This window comes from Pleurodeles waltl, chromosome 1_2 (assembly GCF_031143425.1).
Source record: "Pleurodeles waltl isolate 20211129_DDA chromosome 1_2, aPleWal1.hap1.20221129, whole genome shotgun sequence".
Lineage (NCBI taxonomy): Eukaryota > Metazoa > Chordata > Amphibia > Caudata > Salamandridae > Pleurodeles > Pleurodeles waltl.
The window spans coordinates 1,086,806,622-1,086,826,494 of NC_090437.1; the positions used below are offsets into that span (position 1 = coordinate 1,086,806,622).

Below are 19,873 nucleotides of genomic sequence, written 5' to 3' on the forward strand. Positions count from 1 at the left end.
TTTGTACGCTACTGGCCACCCGCAAGAAGGAGCAACCCACGACCTTGCCAGTTCTAAGAATTGGCCTCCTCTCCAACGACACCCATTGAAGTTGATCGCCTTGCACTCCTGTCCTGTGGGTAAGGCTGTGTGGAGGGTTCCACAACAGCTGCAAACCCCCGGGGTGAGAGCTGCGCGAGGAGCGGGAGGGGTTTGGCCACCTGGTCACCTGAGAGACAAACTGAGATTGCCACGCAGACGGATGTGGGCCCCCAGACAATGAAAGCCTGCTCCCGGACTGTAATTGATGGTGGGGCACACACGGGGCTTTGGTGGATGATGAGCTGATTCCTCCCTTGCCTCTCTGTGCTTTGGAAACTACAGGCAGCACCAACGCGGTCCAAGGACTCCCCAGTCACCCAGGGGTGTAGGAGACACTAAATTTCTGGGGGGACAGGGACAGCCATAGGGAATTTTCATTGACCCTATAGAAGGTGTCCGCTGTCTAACAGCCGCAGGCTTCGATAAATGTATACAGTTGCGTCTCTGTGCCCATTTTTGCGGTTTCAGTCTATACTGTCATTCTCTACAATAAGCCCTCAGTCTTTTAATAGACAAAGCTGTAATCACTCATTTAATTTTTATGTGTCTGATTAATATATCATGCTGTAAGGAAGTCACCATCCATCCATTACCTCGACTAAACATTGACTGCCCACAGGTGCTACTCTTTAAGAGTGAGTTGTATAAAAGCTTAGTAAACTGGAATTTAAGAGTATTGTAGGCCATGGGACACCAATAAGTATCTGTTGTACTAGGTCCTGTATGCAGGGTCACTTCCAAACTTGTTGCTTTCGTCCCTCCTGTTTTCCAAACATGTTTTTATTGGCTTTTAGGACTCTGTGCACTTTACCACTGCTAACCAATGGTAAAGTGATTGTGCTCTCTTATTTGCACATGGTAAAATTGCCTTACATCCAATTGGCACATTTTATTTACTTATAAGTCCATATTAAAGTGGTACTACTTGTCCCCAGGGCCTGTAAATTAAATGCCACTAGTGGGCCTGCAGCAGTTATTGTGCCACCCACGTAGGTGGCCCTTTCAAACATGCCTCACAGCAGCTACTGCAGCCTATGGTGTAGTCTTAAGCTGACATTTCAACCTGGCAAAATACATCTTTTGCCAGTCCTAAACCTTCATTTTTAATTCATATGTCACCCCTAGGGTAGGCCCTAAACAGCCCATAGGGCGGGGTAGAGCATATTTAAAATGTTGGACATGTGGTTTTAAGTTTTACACATCCTGGTAGTGAAAACTTCTTAAATTCATTTTTCACTACTGTAAGGCTTGCCTCTCTCATATGTTAACATCGGGTTACCTTATTATATTTAATAATTGATAACTTCAATTGGGAACAGGTAGGAAGGTCGAGTTTGGTGTCTAAATAATTGTAATTTAAACCCCTCTTTATGTTTAAGTTGGATTTTTAAGCTGCAATTCGGAAAATACCACTTCTAGAAAGTTGAGATTTTCTTTTTCTAACCATTTGGTGCCTGCAGCCTGTGCCCTGGGTCACACGATGGGATGTAGTTGGCAGTTGGCCTTTAAGTAAGACGGGGGGATTAGGTGTTGGCAGGAAGGAAGAGTTGGAGCTGTTCCCTGGCCCAATTACATTTAGAATAGATTGCCTCAGCAGACTCACAAAGAACTTGACACCAGTCTATTGTCACCCCAGGTCCCTTGGAGCCTAGCAGGGACAGGAAGGAAATTCCAGAACTAGATGTGGGGGAAGTCTAGAAGGTTCTCCCACTTCAAAGGCTGGCACCAGCAATAATTATTGGACACTCAGATCAACACTTCAGTACACTCCTGGAACTGTGGAAGACTACAGAAAGACTGCCTTGTACTTCATGTACTACATTGCTGCCTTAGGTATGACTTGTTTCTCGGAGGACTGTGCTGCTGCTTGAGGCCTGCCTTGTTCTCCGGAAGTCTGCCCTGTTGTTTGAGGCCTGCATTGTTCTTGAGAAGACTACCCTGCTTCTTGAGGCCTGCCTTGTTTCTTGAAAGAGAGAGGACCATCTCTTTGAACCGAGGACTACCAGAGTGACTCTAATGGTCAGATGGCTGCCCTCCTTTTATGGGCTACGGGGACACACAAGCTCCAGGGGCCTCATTGCACCTGGCCAACTGACATGCTGCAACAGGCCCTTCCTGGACCTGCAACTGGACCTGCCTGAGGTCTGCTGAATTCTGCTGGAATGAGTTTCTGATCCCTAAGAGGTGTCCCTTCCCGCCCCAAGTCCTGGACCCCTGGCTGGCATTCGTTAAGCTCATGTGAATTCCAAATTCTTAAACTCTGCGCGAATGTCTTTGAGGAAGTAACCTTTTTTAGTGAGACTAATCTGGTTCATGTATCCGGCCCACACTCCATTGTGTTGAGTCTGAATGTATGACTTTGTCCCAGTGTGTACCGACCAGATTGCCACAGTTAGAGTTTTCTGTTTCTTGGTGCTATTTTTACTAAGACCTTTAAAATTGCATATACGTCAGTGCTACTGATTGATTTTTGTCATATTGGTTTCATTTCATTTATTACATTTTGCTCTGTTTTCTAAACTGGTGTGGGTTTTTTCTTGTGTTATATTTTCTTTTTACTGCAGTTTGAGTGCCATATAAATACTTAACACAGTGCCTCTGAGTTAAGCCTGAGTGCTTTTGCACCAAGCTACCAGAGGATTAAGCACACATTAATTTAATGACTTTTGTGGTTCACCCTGACCAAGATTGTGTTTGGTGCTTGAGAAGGATTTTCACCCCACTCAGTCAAAAGCCAACGTCTTACAGTATCCATCATTCAATAACCACCTACTTCCCCAGGCCTCTAGAAGAGGCTGGTCAAAGGATAAAAGCACTCATAAACAATGCTATTAAAATAATCCTTGACCAGACCTCTAGTTGGCAATTCACTAGCATTAGCAGATAGCACGACTCCATTAAACATTGTCCTGTGTGTATGTTTTTGGCCAGATAACTTTAAGATTCCTAAACCCAGCTTCTCCTTTTTTAATAAAAGTATGATGTAATACGCAATGCATTAAAATCTGCACAATGCTCCCAACAGCGACATTCGTCCACAAGGGCAATCTCTGGGTATTTTCATCAGAACCTACGACACCATAACTACAGTGCTGTGGGGAATGTGGAACCAGGAAAAAGAATTATTCCCACCCTCACCACTAAAGAATTGTGTGCTCATGGTCAATAATATTTGCCTTTTGCTTTACCTTTGCACAGGAGGTGTAATGTGGATACTACCACAGACAGCTGAACTGTATTGCTTGCTCTCCTGTGGCCGCAAGGTGGAGATTGAGGCACTGTATGCACTCAATGCAGCACAAAATATAAAACACAATTAAAAAACGTTTAACTTTTCTATCCAATCTGCTTGAAAATGTAATGCAGATGGATGCCATGAGTGTAGAGTGATCACAAACTAAAAAGATGAAGATGCATGTAAACGTGACATGAAATATGCCTTCTGTATGAGATGCTCACAAAATGAGATGCACCGTGTGTGTATTTGAGAAAGATACTTTACAAATCTGAAAAGCCTGATGTGAAAGAAAGAGATACATAAAACCTGGTATGTGAGATGCCTTCAAAACAAGATGCTGTGTATGTGTTTGTCAGTGTGTGTGTGTGTGTGTGTGTTTGTGTGCACATGTGTAAAAAACGAGATGCAGTGTGTGTGAGAGACCGTTCATGCAAACATATAACACTTGCTGTGTGAGACACATACCATATGTTCTAAGATGCTTTAAAACAATGAGGAATGTGGCGCCAGCTCGTGAGATGCTCATAGAAAATCAGCATAGTAAAATATGCCAAATGAGATGAGTGTGGGTGATGCTTGGTTCATAAGCAAATCTAAGGTCTTCTTTGAAGCCAGTACAGGCTTTAATTCATAGAATCATTTGAAGCTTCATGGTGTCAAAGAATTATTCTTTTTTGAAAGGCACTCTAAGATTATTACCAGTCCAGGAAAGGTGTGGACTAGGGACAATCCGAATGTTTTGTGCTAAAAAAATATTTTTAAAAGCACTGTGAGCAATTAAACATTGAGTGGCAAATTTGTAACTTTTGATACAACATAGCACAGTAACCAAAGTTGCTTTCCTGCATCAATAGGAGAGAGTAGAACTGCACTTATCTACTAAGATATAACACCAGTTATGTCTCTCCCTGTGCTGGTGCACCTTGGTCTTCCTTGCGCTAATGCACACAACCATGCACTTTGGTGCATGGGAGTGTGTGTTTGATGTCAAGTATAGGTTTCTGTAGTGGAAGGGTACCCTTCTGTACAAAAATTATGCTTTAAAAGTTTAATATTTTGATCACCGTGTGTATGCTGCAAAGTGCTGTACATGTATGAAGTTTCAAAAGTTTAGAGAAAATAAAACTTTACTCATTCTTTATGCCTCTGTTGAGGAGGTGGAAATATTTGGCACACGGTCCTATCTACCTCTATTTTTTATTAAATAAGGCCTTGCATCAAAAACCATGGATAGTTGTGTGGAAATTAAAGGTGGGTGAGCCACTGAAAGCTAAAGCCAGCCTCGAGCCGGAAGTCCGGCTCTGCTCGAGATTCTATTAGGCTCTCAAGCCCATAATCAGCTGAGCATTGGCTTCTGCTTGCCACCCTCCCTTTACCCAGGATGTGGCATTATGGTCAGACCTGCCGACTGTGGAAGTGGGGAACTCGCATTGACTCAACATCCTGTGATTCAGGGCGAAACATTTAATCTCCCCATGCCAGTAAAAAATGCATGTCTTCTATATCTTCTATAATGTAACTGGTGCTCACATAAAGCGTTCCAATACCTTTGGGTTGAGTTTGCGCTATATTTCAAAAACTGCAGAAAATGCACTGAGAGGTCAAAATAAAGCCTAAATGTAAGGATGAACAAATAGATACCCATTTAATAAATTGAATCAATCATGGCTTCCCTTCTTAAATTGTGTGATCTTAGGCAAATAATTTCACTAAAACTCTTTTACCTTCCTTATCACCAATGAGAGCACATTCTAATATGTGAGTTCAGACTACCAGTGACAGAAAACTATCACTTTTAACGAGTAATTCCCAATGGAGTGCTATAATGCTCTCAGAACAATGGATTGCCCACAGATCAGTTAGGACCAAATTATGTGACAGTATTGACTAAATTATATTGCAGTAAAAAGCAAATTGTGCTGCATATTGCAACACTTTTTGTGATGTTATTACTTCATTATACTACCATTTTTACAATCCTAATACTGTATGGACAAAGGTTTCACCTCATTAGTACAGGTTAAATGCCCAAATGTTGCATATATATTTTATGGGGTGATCAGAGTTGTGCTCCTACCATGTGGTTTCGCTGCTCTTATGCATGAATTTGAGGTGAATAGGGATGAGAGATAGGTTGCTCTCAACTGATTCTAATGTATGAATGGAAGAGTGTGAGTGCTTTGTGGCCTATGTTTGGATGCGATGAAGGGTACCAACCTTCAGAGGTGCAACCCAAGTGTTTTGTGCAGTTAAAAGGCCCATAAATTCCCCCATTCCCTCTCAAAGCATCTTCCGTAGTAGGAAAATGTGACATGCACGTTACAGTGCAACAGGGCCTGTAGCACTCATAACACAACAATTGCCTGGAAGGAGAAGAGTGGATGAACATGGAGGGCTGGGCCATTAAATAAAATGAGTTATAGAACCTGATGACAGAATATAACTTTTTCATTAACGATTCTGATTAAATAGTGTCTTATTTTTTGAATGGTTTTAAGGTGCTAAGAACATAGAAAAATACATTAACTTTTATATTCTGACAAATATTTATGTTATAGCTCCTTGGGACTCACAAGGAATAGGAAAGCGCTATATAAATACCAATATAATAATACAATATAATAGTCTTGCTCATTTGTATTTTAAAGGAAACTTGATACCTTTTCCTTCCTAGCAGATTAATGTGTGACAAAGTACTTCTGCAGTATATTTGTCAACGGGAGAGATATGCTAATGAAGCCATTTATCCCTCTTAATCTGACCCCACCACGCCCTTAAATGACATCTTACAAGTGGGCTGAAGAGAGCGTGACACTGCATGGGTCACAAGAAGCAAAAAAACAAAAAACAAAGCGTCCTCTACATTTGAAATGTCTTTGAATGACCTGTGAAGTACTAGCGTCCAGCACATAAATCAGATAATCCTCTGTGTCATGGAACCTGCAGCAGCCCGGACAAAGGGCTTTGCGAGCTAGGATTCGGAAAAGACTAAGCAGACAGGTTTAAACTTCAATCGTTTTAAGTTCTATTGCTTTTAATGCACTGAAAAATGAATGAAGTTTAAACAGGAACTGCATCACTGTCTCTTTTTAAACTTCAGGATCATTTGTTCCCCATGTCCCCCCCCCACCCTTGTTCCCCGCGTCCCACACTTATCTCGGGGTGATAAATCCCCCACATCCCCTACATTTCCTATACCAATGCAGTCACTGAGGTGAGATCTGTGTGGGGAGTAGGAGGGGCCTGTCTGCCAGGCTAACCACGGCCAGAGGCAGGCCGATGGACAGTGAAAGCCTGCCCCCGAACTCTAATCAATAATGGGGCACATACGGGTCCGGAGTGGATGATGGACTGATTCCTCCTGTGCCTCACTGTGCCTCAAAAAACACAGGTGGCACCAATGCGGCCCAGGGCCTCCCCAACACCGAGGGGTGCAACAAAGCAGGACAGACTGAGCGGTAGATGGGAGTGCGGACCAACCGCGCTGGGGGATCATGCTTGCTCCACAGGGGTAAGAAGGGCCCTAACTGTAACAGCCTGCCCAGCACCTGGTTGCACACTCTGGTACAAGGCTCAATCTCCCTTCGGCCCCGTGCGGTAGCAGGGACCACAGCAGAAGAGGCAAGAACCCCCGCTACCCTGTTATCAACCATGGCAAATTAATAACTATCGGGACACCTGGTCCCCCTGATGCAAATCTGTGGATTGCCTCCCAGCAATTGGTGCCTACCTAGAACCTGGGGAGATGGAAGAATCACACTTCTAGGTGGCTGCTTAAGCCTTGCCACTGATTTAAGGCCCCAAGTGGTTGCCCCACGGAGGACAGAGTGTGTTTGTTAATTGCCTCCTCTGCCCCTGGGCACAACTCCTGAGGAAGGGCCTGGCTCCTCAGCTGCCCCCCAGCAACATTAAAGACAGCTGCAACGATGGTGGGTGACACAGTAGAAAGAGAGGGGCCCTCCACTGCCCGACCGCTGGCGGCTGCAGCTCCACACCGAGGGGACCACCTAGGCCCATCTGCGCGGCCCCACTGACTATCCCCTTGCTCCCGTGGGTGGGACATGTGGCCGTGGTTGGTGGACGCCTGAACAGCTGGACCTCACAGACTCTATCACCATCTTGACTATGCCAGACAGAGGAGATCCCTGGTGCCTGCTCTGAGGACTGGCCAGGGTGAGCTCCTCAAGCTACTACTTGAGTTATTGCTGATCACTGGGATCTCCGACGGACTGGTTCACCCTCCATGGATCCTTGTCAGCCCAAAGCCATGGGCAAATATTCCCGCAAATGACCCCTGGACCTAGGAGAGATGTCCATGCTGGATCGGTCAGCGTGATGCAACAGGATGCAACCCAATCTGACTCTGGGAGCCCCACATTAAACGTAAAGTAGCAGGACATACTTCAAGCCATCACGGCCTTGCAGGAGGCCCTAGAAACCAAAATAGGCACGCTTGGCTCAGGGCATGGTATAATGATATAATGATATAAAGTATTCTCCTGCTTAAAGCAACAGGGTGTCCAAATTGCCCTGCTTCTGGAAACACACTTAACGACCAAAGAGGTTGCTGCCCTTCAGCGACGATGGAGAGGACACCTCCTTCTCCGCCTTTGCTAGGGGTGTATTGTTTTGTATTAGAGCAAGAGTGCCCTTTCAACATTAAATATCCGCCATAGACCCTGAGGGCAGGAATCTAGCCATTGCTTGTAAATGTGTAAAGTCCTAATGTTGATCAACACACATTTTTCACAAAGCTTTAAGCCCAGCTGCCCCCCTTCCTTACGTGTGATTCAATTGTTGGTGAGGATTTTAATTGTGTTGCTAACCCCTCCCTAGACCACTGCATGACTCCTCCACACATCACATGGCCTGAGCATTTACAGACTGGCAACAGAGCTGGGCCCTAGTAGACTCCTGGTGAAACAGACATCCCTGAGACGACTCCTATCTCTCCCCAATGCATGGGTTTCACATGCACCTCAACACCTTTTTATGCTCCACTGCTATACAGACACTAGTGCTAAACGTTGATTATCTTACCCACACTCTCTCAGATCACAATCCGGTTAGATTATACACTTGAATTGGCAAAGGACACTTACTATAATACCCACCTCGAGATTGAAGCATGAGGCATTGGACGACCAGCTATTCCAAGACACAGTCAGGGGAAAATATGCAGTTTCTTTGCCGATAACAGGGGAACAAGCTCATCCCCCTAACTGGAGTGGGACACCTTTAAGACGGTACTCTGGGGCTATTGCTTACCAGAGTCGATAGGAAATCTGGATACTCCAGGGAGCTCAATGATGCAGAGGATTAATGACGAGACATAGAAGGGTGATGCCCGGAACATCCTGAATTACAGGTCATGCATGAGTCCAAAGAACACGTAGCAATAAATACTTGAGAGACCATGCTCATTTGACTAAAGGGCCTATACAGAAAAACCTCATATAGAGAGCAACCGATTCAGTCTCCTGCTAGCCTGGTTGGCAAATCCTACTAGAAGGGGCACGCCCATAGTGGAAATACGTTTTCCTACTGATGATTCCCTCTATTCTCAATCAGCCATTAACAACTGTTTTCTACAGTATTATCTAGAACTATACACCAGCACATGATAGTGCAGCAATACAAAACTTTCTAGCCCCCCTACCATGAATTACAGCAGAGGAGACCAACAGCCTGGGGGCAGATATTACCTCACAGGAAGTCCTTGAAGCAATTAAAGGTTTTTCGATGTACAAAACCCTGGGCTCTGACTGATTCCCTGTGGAATTCTGTCCTGTTTACTCCTCTGAACTCAACAGGTGACTCTCTTCAAAGCCACCAACACTCTGGTGGGCTTCCACCACTCTTAAAACCTGGGAGACAAGCAACAGATTTTACAGCCTACAGACCTCTATCAATGCTAAATGTAAACAATAAAATAATGAGTAAAGTCCTGGCCAACAGACTCCTCCCACTTATGACACAAATAATTCACCCTGACCAAGCGGGATTTATCCCTGGTCATAACACTGCCCTGAATGTGAGATTACTGTCACTCTTAGAAGCTACTATATATGAAAAGGAGAAAACTGCCATTCTAGCTGTGGACAGAGAGAAGGACTTTGATAGCCTTGAGTGGGACTGCCTTTATGGGGTCATGCTTCGTATGGGTTTAGAGAGTGACTTTGTTGCCTGGACGCAACTCTTATACACGAACCCTATGGCCCGTTTCTCCACGTAGCTATGGAGCCACTTGCGTGAATGGCCCGAACAGGCAACCACCATTTGGGCATACAGGTGGGTGAAGTTATCCAAATGATAGCCCTCTATGCCGATGACCTCTTGCTGTTCCTGGATGACACCCGGAATGCACTGATCTGGGCAAGATCATTGCTGGGGGACTTCTGTGGCCTCTGAGTCAATTGGCAAAACACTCACTTATTCCGTACTAGACATGATACTCAAGCCCTCAAACAGCTAGATAACCTTATTTGGGAACCTAGATGTCTTTCATATTTATGGGTCATGGTCTATCATACCCTGTGGGTTATTTCTGATTGAAACCTGGGGCTGGCTGCTAGAAAATTAAAGGCCCAAATAGATTTCTGGAAGACCCTACCTCTATCTGTGGCTGGGTGCATAGCCCTGCTGAAGATGGTGGTGATCCCCCACTTCTTATACCTTTTTGGAATGATTCCCTGTGGATACCTAGATGTTTTTTGACGGCACTCAATACCCTGCTAGGGCCCTTCATTTAGGGTCAGGGCTGCCGATGGGTGGCCCTCTCCACGCTACAACAACTGTCTTCTCAGGAAGGGCTGACGTTTCCAGACTTCAAGTCTTACTGTCTCTCAGCCCAGCTCCAATGGTAAACCCAATAGCTTGTGGGCAGGCAATCCCATGGCAGGGTAATAGGCCCCTTAGTCCCTACCTTGGATGTTCTTACTAAAATGCTGTTGAGAATCGGTCCTACTCCTGCACTGGATTCAAGAGAATTTCTCATCATCGTTGGGCCCGGACCCTGAGAAAGTCTCATACTCAGACCCCCTATTCCCCGGACCTGACGCTCACCATATTGACATCATTGCCACATGTAGGGCACTGGGTTGGCCTTTGAGAATGGTCGAATGCCGGAATTACTTTCCTTCCCTTTGATGACCTCAGAGTAAACTTTGACCTTCCCCAGGACATTTTCTGCTACATAGATCAGTGACAGCAGCCATCCACCACCATTGGAAGGCTGTTGGTCTTGAGCCTCAAGCCCATCTCTGCTGCTGATATCCTGCATTATCTGCTGGTACTTTCAAAGCAATTACATGTTTATATGGATTGTTGCAAACCAACACACTGAGCACATTTGATACCCTGAGAGGCTGACGGGATGTGGATCTGGGGACCTCCATTACAAAAAGGACCTGGGAAATTATCCTTGAGCAAACCTCCAATATCTCCAGAAATGCTTGCTTTAAACTGATTGGTTTCTACATATTACATAGTACCTCACACCGGATAAAATGAACAAATATTTGGGAGTCACTGACACTTCCTGCCCTACGTGCGGGGAACTGAGTGCCAATTTTTTCCACATGACTTGGACCTGTCCCCTCTTACTGCATACTTGGAGGGAGTTACAACAACACTGACAGAGGTTATTGGGAGGGTTGTCCCCACTTTCCCAGGTCGTTGGCTCCTTCACTAGTTTCCGCACACCTCGAAAACATCGGTTACTAGTAAATTTCAAGACTTAGCGTTACTCATGGCTAAACGCTGGCTCACCCGCCACTGGAAGGGCCCGAGAGCCCCACACCTTTTGACATGGTGTAGAGAACTGGAAAGGTGGGCGAGCTATGAAGGAGCTATATTGTTGTCAGAGGCGCATCGGGGTATCAGTAAACTGGACAATGCTCGTGCATGGGAGGTGATAGTTGATAGCCTAGAAAATATAGACTAGCACTCCCACTCTGGCATGCCATGCCTATACTCTCCCCACTAGAATCCCTATGCCACAACCCCCTGACTTAGTTTAGCCCAGAGACCCACTCATTCTACAACTGAGGCCCCAACAATGCCAGCCCTTCACCACACATTTGTCCCATCAGATGTTGCCTGTACATGCTGTGTTTATTTCCTAGGCTCTACACTAATTTTACTTCATCACCGCATGATAGTGACAGTCTGACTCAGAGGGTTGGGAGGGGTGGGTCTGGGGAGTGGGGTTTGGTCTGAGCAGCGGGGTAAGAGTGTTTCGTACATTTGCCACTTTTCTATGCTCTATGCTCACTATTACAAATGTAATTTTCCTCTTGCCTTGTCTTTCCATTTGTTTGGGATTGTTATTCACTGATAGTTAATAACATCTATTTAAAAAAGGAATGCATCTTGCAATACTTTATTTTATTTGTTACTTTACTTTTCAGCTTTACCTTCTCAATATGGATGTACTTGCTGAATTACTGCTCACATTTGTTATGTGGAATATTACATCACATTGATCCAAACAACATGTATACCACACCACTATTATTTCTAACTGAAGAAGGTAAGTGTTGTTTAGAAAGGCATGTGGACAGAATATTGACGATAGCGGGATATGATTATATGAATAATTTTTGTTTCAGATTATCCTCTACATCGGCATATTGCAAAAACTCTATAACACAATACTACAACAGCCATCACCTCAGATGAGTAAGGACAGCCTATCATGTTTTGTCTCTAAACTAGTTCCCAGCATTCAGCAATTGAAGTCCTGTTCGTAAACCTATAAATCTGTTTAGTATATTTAGAAAATCAATTGCTGACAAACCATGCACTTCTTTAAAGTGGATAGTTTGGTTCTTGTGTCACAGTGGAGTTTGGAAAACAGTATCTCTGAAGAAACTCTTCTCTAGCATGGCTACTAACTGATCTCACAGCTTTTAATCTTACAAAAGACACTAAAGCTACCAAGAAGGCCATAATTATGCTCATCTGTGACTGACCTGCAGTTCAGGTATCACAATCCCAATGAGTCCAGCTCAGGTTGTCATTCTTCTGAGGTTGTTAACTTAACTACTATTACTTTGAGTAAAGTATTATCTATCATTCATTGCCCTTAAAATGACAAAACCACATTCCTCTAATTATTATTATTATTTATTTTTAGTTGTAGTAATGGTAGTAGGATTAGAGTATATTACTATTTCTTTTACTACTAATAAGAAGCCACAAGAGACATGGTGCAACTTCAAACTGACATATAGCCTGAAAAAAGGAAATTACTCATGAGAAGAGACACGTTGTAAAGGAGCCATGTTGGATTAGGATACCTCCCCTAATGTTAATGTGATTACTGCTGGTATGGTTAACCTGCAGTAGTCTATATGGCTAAGAATAGCACCTTAATCGCTATAGTTCCAAAACAAATGTAAATGCCTTCAGCCCTACATTTAGGCACCAGAAACCACAGTATAAACATCCACACCCCAAAAAAACCTTTAAAGAAAACCAGGTTAACCAAATAATATACACTAATATGTATTATTCACAGGCTGTCAAAGTAGGAATGTGAATGAGTCTTTGGTAAGTATGAATTGTCTGAGCAAGACCACAATGCACATTAGTCAAGTGTCAATGGCAGTATAAGCAGAACTACTGCGAGAGCTCAGTGAAAGCGCTCCACAGAAGCTCCATTGTGTGGCAAAATCTTGGAAGTGGAGGGGGGTTTCCACCCCTGCACTGAAGGCATAAAAACATGCTAACACACCCAGCTTGAAATGGAAGACTTTTATGTTTAAATTTTCTAAGGCAAAAATTATTTTATATTAGGTTTCTTGCACCTAAAACCTCCACTTCAGTGCAAACCAATGAGGAAAATAAATGTCCCAGATTTATTTGTCAAAATCTGTATGCTATATTCCAGGGTGAACTGTAACAGAAAAGTTCACTCTCCCTCCTCCCCAAATAACTCATTATTTCAAGGAAATCTACTGAAACAATGTGTTGGAAAATGAGTTATTGGTAAGGGCAGGTAAGTATCTACTGTGGGAAAACAGGGCTGATTGCAGAGGCCCCCTAACTTTTTGCCCCCATTTTCCACTTTTTGCTGGTGTTTTCCTGACTCTCATGGTGCCCTGGGTACTGCTAACCAGTCCCAAGGCCTGTGCTCTGTGTAAAATGGATATGCAAATTAGGCTAATTATAATTGGCTAAGTTAATCTACCTATAAGTCCCAAGTATATGGTAGGGCATGTAGGTTTAGGGACCACAGCATAGGTGGTGCACCCATAGGTGCACTGCTGAGGTGCCCAGTGTCATTTTAAAGGCAGGCCTGCCTTGCTGGCTGCTTTTAAATTAAAGTTATATGCAAAGTCGACTTTGGAATTAAAAGTAGTTCCAAAGTCTTAAACTACCTTATTTTTACATATAAGTCACCCCTAAGGTGTGCCCTATAAGCAGGGACTTTATAAAAGTAGTTTTATAAGCCCTGGTGAGGTAAAAACAGCCAAATTTGTTTTTCCCTCATTGTAGTAAATGGCCTTCATAGGCCAGAATGGGGAGACTTTATTTTAATTTTTAAAGTCTCCTTAAATGATGCATACCAAGAATTTGGTATCAAATTAATTGTTGTAATAAATCCCACAACTTCCAGTTGTGGGATTTAATATAACTTGTTCAGGTAAAGAGTTTTAAACTTTACCTAAAAAGTTGCCAATTTCAGCCCTGCATTGCTTTTGCTGCTGTGCTCTGATTGGCCAGCCTTGAGCAGCTTGGCCAAGCTGCCTTGATGAGGTATGAAGTGGCCTGGCTTCACACAAAGGAATGTGCCTGAGGGAGGGAATCTCCCCTCAGCAGATGGTGAGGCAGGAAGGGGGAGGGCTGCCAAACTGGTCTTCAGAGGCAGAGAAGGACATTTGGAGCAACCAGCAACACCCCCACATCCTGCAACCCCAGACAACTAGGTGCCCCCTTGATTAGATTAGGAGAGGGCAGGAGAGGGGTGTGTTTATGATTTTTAGCCACACCAGTGGGTGGGCTCAGCCAGATGTAACCTCCAAAAATCAGATTCAGCCATGATGGATTTTTAGAGAATGTTGCCTCCTGGGATTGATTTTTGCCACACTTCCCAGGAAGTGGTCATCACAGGGGCAAGGACCCTGCACCTGATTGGAGAACCAGGACCCCCCTGCTTTTCACCCAGGAGCAAGGATAAAACTGGCAGACCTGCACCCACACCTCAGTTCCCTACCACATCCCACAAGGAAGAACAACAGAAGAAGAAGGACTGCTCTGCTGGACCCCTGGCCTGAACCTGGAACCTGCACTCAGAAGGACTGCACCAGCTGCACACTTGGGCTTCACCACAAGAAGGACTTTGCCTGGCTTCAACTGGTTCAAGAAGGGACTTCCTGTTTGCTACAGGTGAATAATTGCTATCCAGAGTCCCCTGCACCAACTCCTGAAGAAAGCGACCAGCTGACCACTGTCCAGTGGCCAAAAAGGAGGTTGCGCCAGGTGCATTCTGGAAGTTGTAGTCCGCACCCCCCGAAGGACCATCTCAGAACTTCTGGACCCTTGGGGTGAGCTGTGGACCCCAAAAGAACCTTAAAAGGACATCTGGGAGAAGCCCCAGAAGTTTGGAGAAGTTTGGACAACTTTTGAAAAAAAGCTCCATAGAGGGACCGACCCGCCGCGGCAACTCTAGCCAGCTTGCCTCAACCACGACCCGGCCTGATTTGCTGGTTCGTCCCGGTAAAGAAAATCTCTGAAAAAGAGACTAAGTCCGAAGGTAAAAAGTTGATCGGGACCTTCCAGCCAGCGTATCCGAGGAGGGCTCCATGGACGTTGGATCAAGATCCAGGTTTACCCCGGTCAAGGGATTTTCACCTCGAAAAAACGACTAAGTCCGAAGGTAAAAATCTACTCCGAGGATTCCAGCATTGCGTATCCGGAGAAGGGCTCCAGGAGGTCGGATTGGACTGGCAGGTTCGTCCCGCTGAAGAAAATCTTCTAAAAAAAGACTAAGTGTGAAGGTAAACTTTTAATCGAGGCCTCCCGCGGCCTGTAGCCAAGGAGGGCTCCATTGCGGTCGGCCTTAAATTTTGACTTTCCCCGGTCGAGGTGCAACCAGATGACCCGATTGGCGCTTTTTGTTTCTAGGTGCTAAAAAATAATAATTCTTTAAAAATTCATATCTCCGGTTCCCCTTATCTGATTTTATTCGTTTTGGTCTCATTTTAAAGATAAAAATATAATCTATTTGTATAAATTGGTTTTGGATTTTTAAACTGTTTCCTGTGTTTTATTTAATTACTGTTTTGTGATATTTGAATGCTTTACACTCTGTCTCCTAAGTTAAGCCTTGACGCTCGTTGCCAAGCTACCAAGGGTTGAGCTGGGTTTAATTTCCTGAGACCTAACTGGACCTTAGTGGAGGTTAGTGGCCTATTGCTAAGTGTAGGTACCTACCTGCCCTTACCAATAACCCATTTTCCAACATCTACACTTAGCAATAGGCCACTAACCTTCACTTAGGTCCAGTTAGGTCTCAATAAATTAAACCCAGCTCAACCTTCGGTAGCTTGGCAACGAGTGACTAGGCTTAACTTAGGAGAGAAATGCGTAAACCATTTAAAAAACAGTAAATAAGTAAAACATAAACACATAAAAATCCAACACCAATTTATAAAGATAGTGTATATTTTTATATTTAAAATGACACCAAAACGATTAAAATCGTATAAGGGGAACCGGAGATATGAATTTTAAAAGAATTAATGATTTTTAGCACTTAGAAACGAATTCCACCAATCTGGTCATCTGGTCGCACCTGAACCGGGGCAAAGTCAAAGTTTGAGGCCGACCTTGATGGAGACCTGCTCGGCTACAGCTGGCGGGAGACCTCCAGCAAACGTTTATCTTTGGACTTAGTTATTTTCTTGAAGATTTTCTTCAGCGGGACCAAGTCGCTAGTCCAATCCGACCTCCTGGAACTCTTCCTCAGATACATGTCGCAGGAGCAGTCGGTGGAGATTTTTACCTTCGAACTGAGTCGTTTTTTTTTAGGTGAAAATCCTTTGACCGGGACACACCTGAATCTTGACCTGATGTCCCTGGAGATCTTTTCAGATACACTGCCTGGAAGGTCCCGGTCAACTTTCTACATTCAGACTTAGTCACTTTTTCAGAGATTTTCTTCATGGGGACGGACCTGCAAGTCAGGCCAGGTTGCGGTTGAGGCAAGCCGGCTAGAGTTGCCGCAGCGGGTCGGTCCCTTTATGGACCTTTTTACCAAAAGTTGCCCAAGATTCTCTAAACTTCTGGATCTTCTTCCAGATGTTCTTTTAAGGTTATTCTGGGGACCACAGCTCACCCCAAGGCTCCAGAAGCCCTGAGATGTTCCTTGAGGGTGCGGACTATAACTGCCAGAATCCACCTGATGCAAACTCCAAAATGGCCACTGGACAGTGGTCAACTGGTCAGTTACTTCAAGAGTTGGTGCACGGGACTCTGGTTAGCATTTCTTCACCTGTAGCAAACAGGGAGTCCCACCTTGAACCAGTTGAAGCCAGGCAAAGTCCTTCTTGTGGTGACTACCAAGTGTGCTGCTGGTGCAGTCCTCCAGAGTGCAGTGTCTAGGTGCAGGTCAGGTGTCTAGTAGGGCAGGTCCAGCAGGGCAGTCCTTCTTCTTCTGTAGTTCTTCCTTGTTGGAATCTGGTAGGGATCTGAGATGTGGGTGCAGGTCTGCCAGTTTTATCCTTGCTCCTGGGTGAAAAACAGCAGGCTCTGGTTCTCCAATCAGGTGCAGGATCCTTCCCCCTGTGGTGACCACTTCCTGGGAAGTGTGGCAAAAATCAGTACCAGGGACCAACATTCCTCAATAATCCATCATGGCTGAAAGTGATTTTAAGAGATTACATCTGGCTGAGCCCACCAACTGGTGTGGCTAAAAATCGTATACACACCCTTCTCTTGCCCTCTCCTAACCTAATCAGGGGGTACCTAATTGTCTGGGTTTGCAGGATGTGAGGGAGGTGGTGGGTTGCTCCAAATGTCCTTCCCTGTCTTTGAAAACCAGTTTGGCAGCCCTCCCCCTTCCTGCCTTTCCATCTGCTGAGGGAAGATCTCCTCCCCAGGCACATCTCTTTGTGTTTAGCCCAGGCTACTTCACACCTCATCAAGGCAGCCTGGCCAAGCTGCCAGAGGCTAGCCAATAAGAGCAAAGCACTACAGGGCTGAAGTTGGCAACTTTTTAGGTACAGTTTAAAACTCTTTACCTGAACAAGCTATATTAAATCCAACAATTGTAAGTTATGTGATTTAATACAACAATTAATTTGATACCAAACTTGAGGTATCTGTCACTTAAGGGGACTTTGTAAATTAAAATAAAGTCTCCCCATTGTAGCCTATGGAGGCCATTCACTACAATGAGGGAAAAACTAATTTGGTGGTTTTACCTCACCAGGCTTATAAAACTATTTTTATATGGTCCCTGCTTATAGTTTCATGGCACCCAAACCTAGGGGCACATAGGGCACACCTTAAGGGTGACTTATATGTAACAATAAGGTTGTGTAAGACTTTGGAACCACTTTTAATTCCAAAGTCAGATTTGCATGTAACTTAAATTTAAAAGCAGCCAGCAAGGCAGGCCTGTCTTTAAAATGACACTGGGCACTTCAGCAGTGCACCTATATAATTAGCCTAATTTTCATACTGATTTTACACAGCGCACAGGCCCTGGGACTGGTTAGCAGTACCCAGGGCACCATCAGAGTCCAGAAAACACCAGCAAAAAGTGAAAAATGGGAGCAAAAAGTTAGACTGCCTCTGCAATCAGCCATGTTTTCTCACACAATGTTGTACATATAATGGGATAGGACCCGAAGTTCCTGGCGTCCTATAACATCTGTTATGAGGTTAACTCTTCGATAATGCCAATAACTGTGAGTAACCACAATCAATACGGACTCACACATTTCTTCCACCCTGAACTCATGATTATCACCTCTAGCCATGGAAAGAGATGGTCTAAGTTCTCATTGACAAAAAGTTGCAAGAACAAAAATGTTAACATGGTAAATATGGAAAACTGTTTACAGAAGGGGTCATCTGTGGGGTTTATATAGATAACGAATGACATGGTAAAAAATTACTGTCCAAGTAGGAGCACAATGTAAGTGAGTACCCTCCCTTAGTGCCAATGCAAATATAGGCAGGAGAAGTGCCAGCATTTGAAACTGTCCTCACCAGAAACCGCAATGCAGATATCATCAGAAGGCACAGGGGAGTCAGCAGCTTAACCCCAACCGTGTAAATCAGGGTGACCAACCACTCTTTCAGACACTAACACTGAAACGTACACACAAAACTGAAGAGATCCATCATGATGCGCTTGCAGAAGAGTAGACTGTTTGTTAGATTGCAGGGTACTACAGCAGCTTCTGCTGTAGCCATGTAGCCATTGTTGCAAACTCTCAGTTTTGGAAGTGGCCCAGTAAGATATTGCCTGGCTGTCTATTTATGTCCACCTACAGGTATTCAAACATTTTATATCTATGAGTTAAAATCAGTTGTCCTGCTGCTTTTCTCTGCTTAACCTCTTCTTCTCCTTATTTAACTCCCCTTTCTACCTTTTATCATGTGGGCCACTGTAGATCATTTGGACCCATGCTACTTGCCTAATCATTCCCCTTCTGAGCAGCATCCAGCAACATCTCTGTTGGATAAATGCGAAAAGTAGCTAGGAAGAACTATAAAATGATGGAAGCTATTTTAGCTGCTTAAGTAAGGCCTTGTGCCACTGAAAGAAAGCAGGATATCATATATGTTGTAAAATGTATTCTATTTCCTGATAGAATGGAAGTTCTGAACCTACCCCAATCACAATCTTGGCTTATAGGGGGATAAACTTGTCTTCTTCAAGTAGGCATCAGGCAAAGAAATGCCCTTATTGGTCCTTAACTTTTAAATGCTTCTACACGATGCAGATCAGTCCAAGCCTCTCTTGAGATTTTATCTGGATTCCCTGAATGGGGTGGGTTCAAAAATTTAAAACTAAATACCGCTGGCTGATGATGGATGGGTTCACTGTAACAGAGGTGTCCATGTGTGATTTGATCAGGGCATCATGTCTGTTCGCAACACAGCCAGTTCAGCTTCCCATAATGACAAACACTCTCATAGGTTCAAAGTATATAGTTTAGGTTTTAATGAGCAATTGGGCCAGTGTCAAAGCTACCCCTTCCACAAGCACCAGCTTTTGTATTTATATGAATGCCAATCCTCTAGCACTTGTCTCTTTCTCCCACTTCAGGTTTCTATTTAATGATCTGTCTCTATTTCAGAGCTATGTGAAACAGAAACATGCCTTAAATCTGCAAACTTTGCAGTCGCATATTACAAGAGGTCTATAATTGTATCTATTTTGTTTCTTGGTTTCCAAGGGCATTCCTTCTTTACTGTCTGTTTGGCAAGAAAGCATGTGCTGCACAGACTGTTTACTGCTCCAGGTTTCGGGAGAGGGAGTGCTTTCAGAAGCAAGTTTGTGATCAGGCACAGCTGACATTTGAATTTTGC

General features: G+C 44.2%; 1 protein-coding gene across 1 annotated transcript in view; it reads left to right on the forward strand.

The window, feature by feature from the left end:
* Nucleotides 1-19,873, forward strand: part of SEL1L3 (SEL1L family member 3) — a 390,847-nt gene that overhangs the window by 135,110 nt on the left and 235,864 nt on the right. Inside the window, exon 4 of the mRNA XM_069202147.1 lies at nt 11,731-11,852. Within this exon, the coding sequence (XP_069058248.1) occupies nt 11,731-11,852 (122 nt within the window). The remainder of the gene's footprint in view (nt 1-11,730; nt 11,853-19,873) is intronic.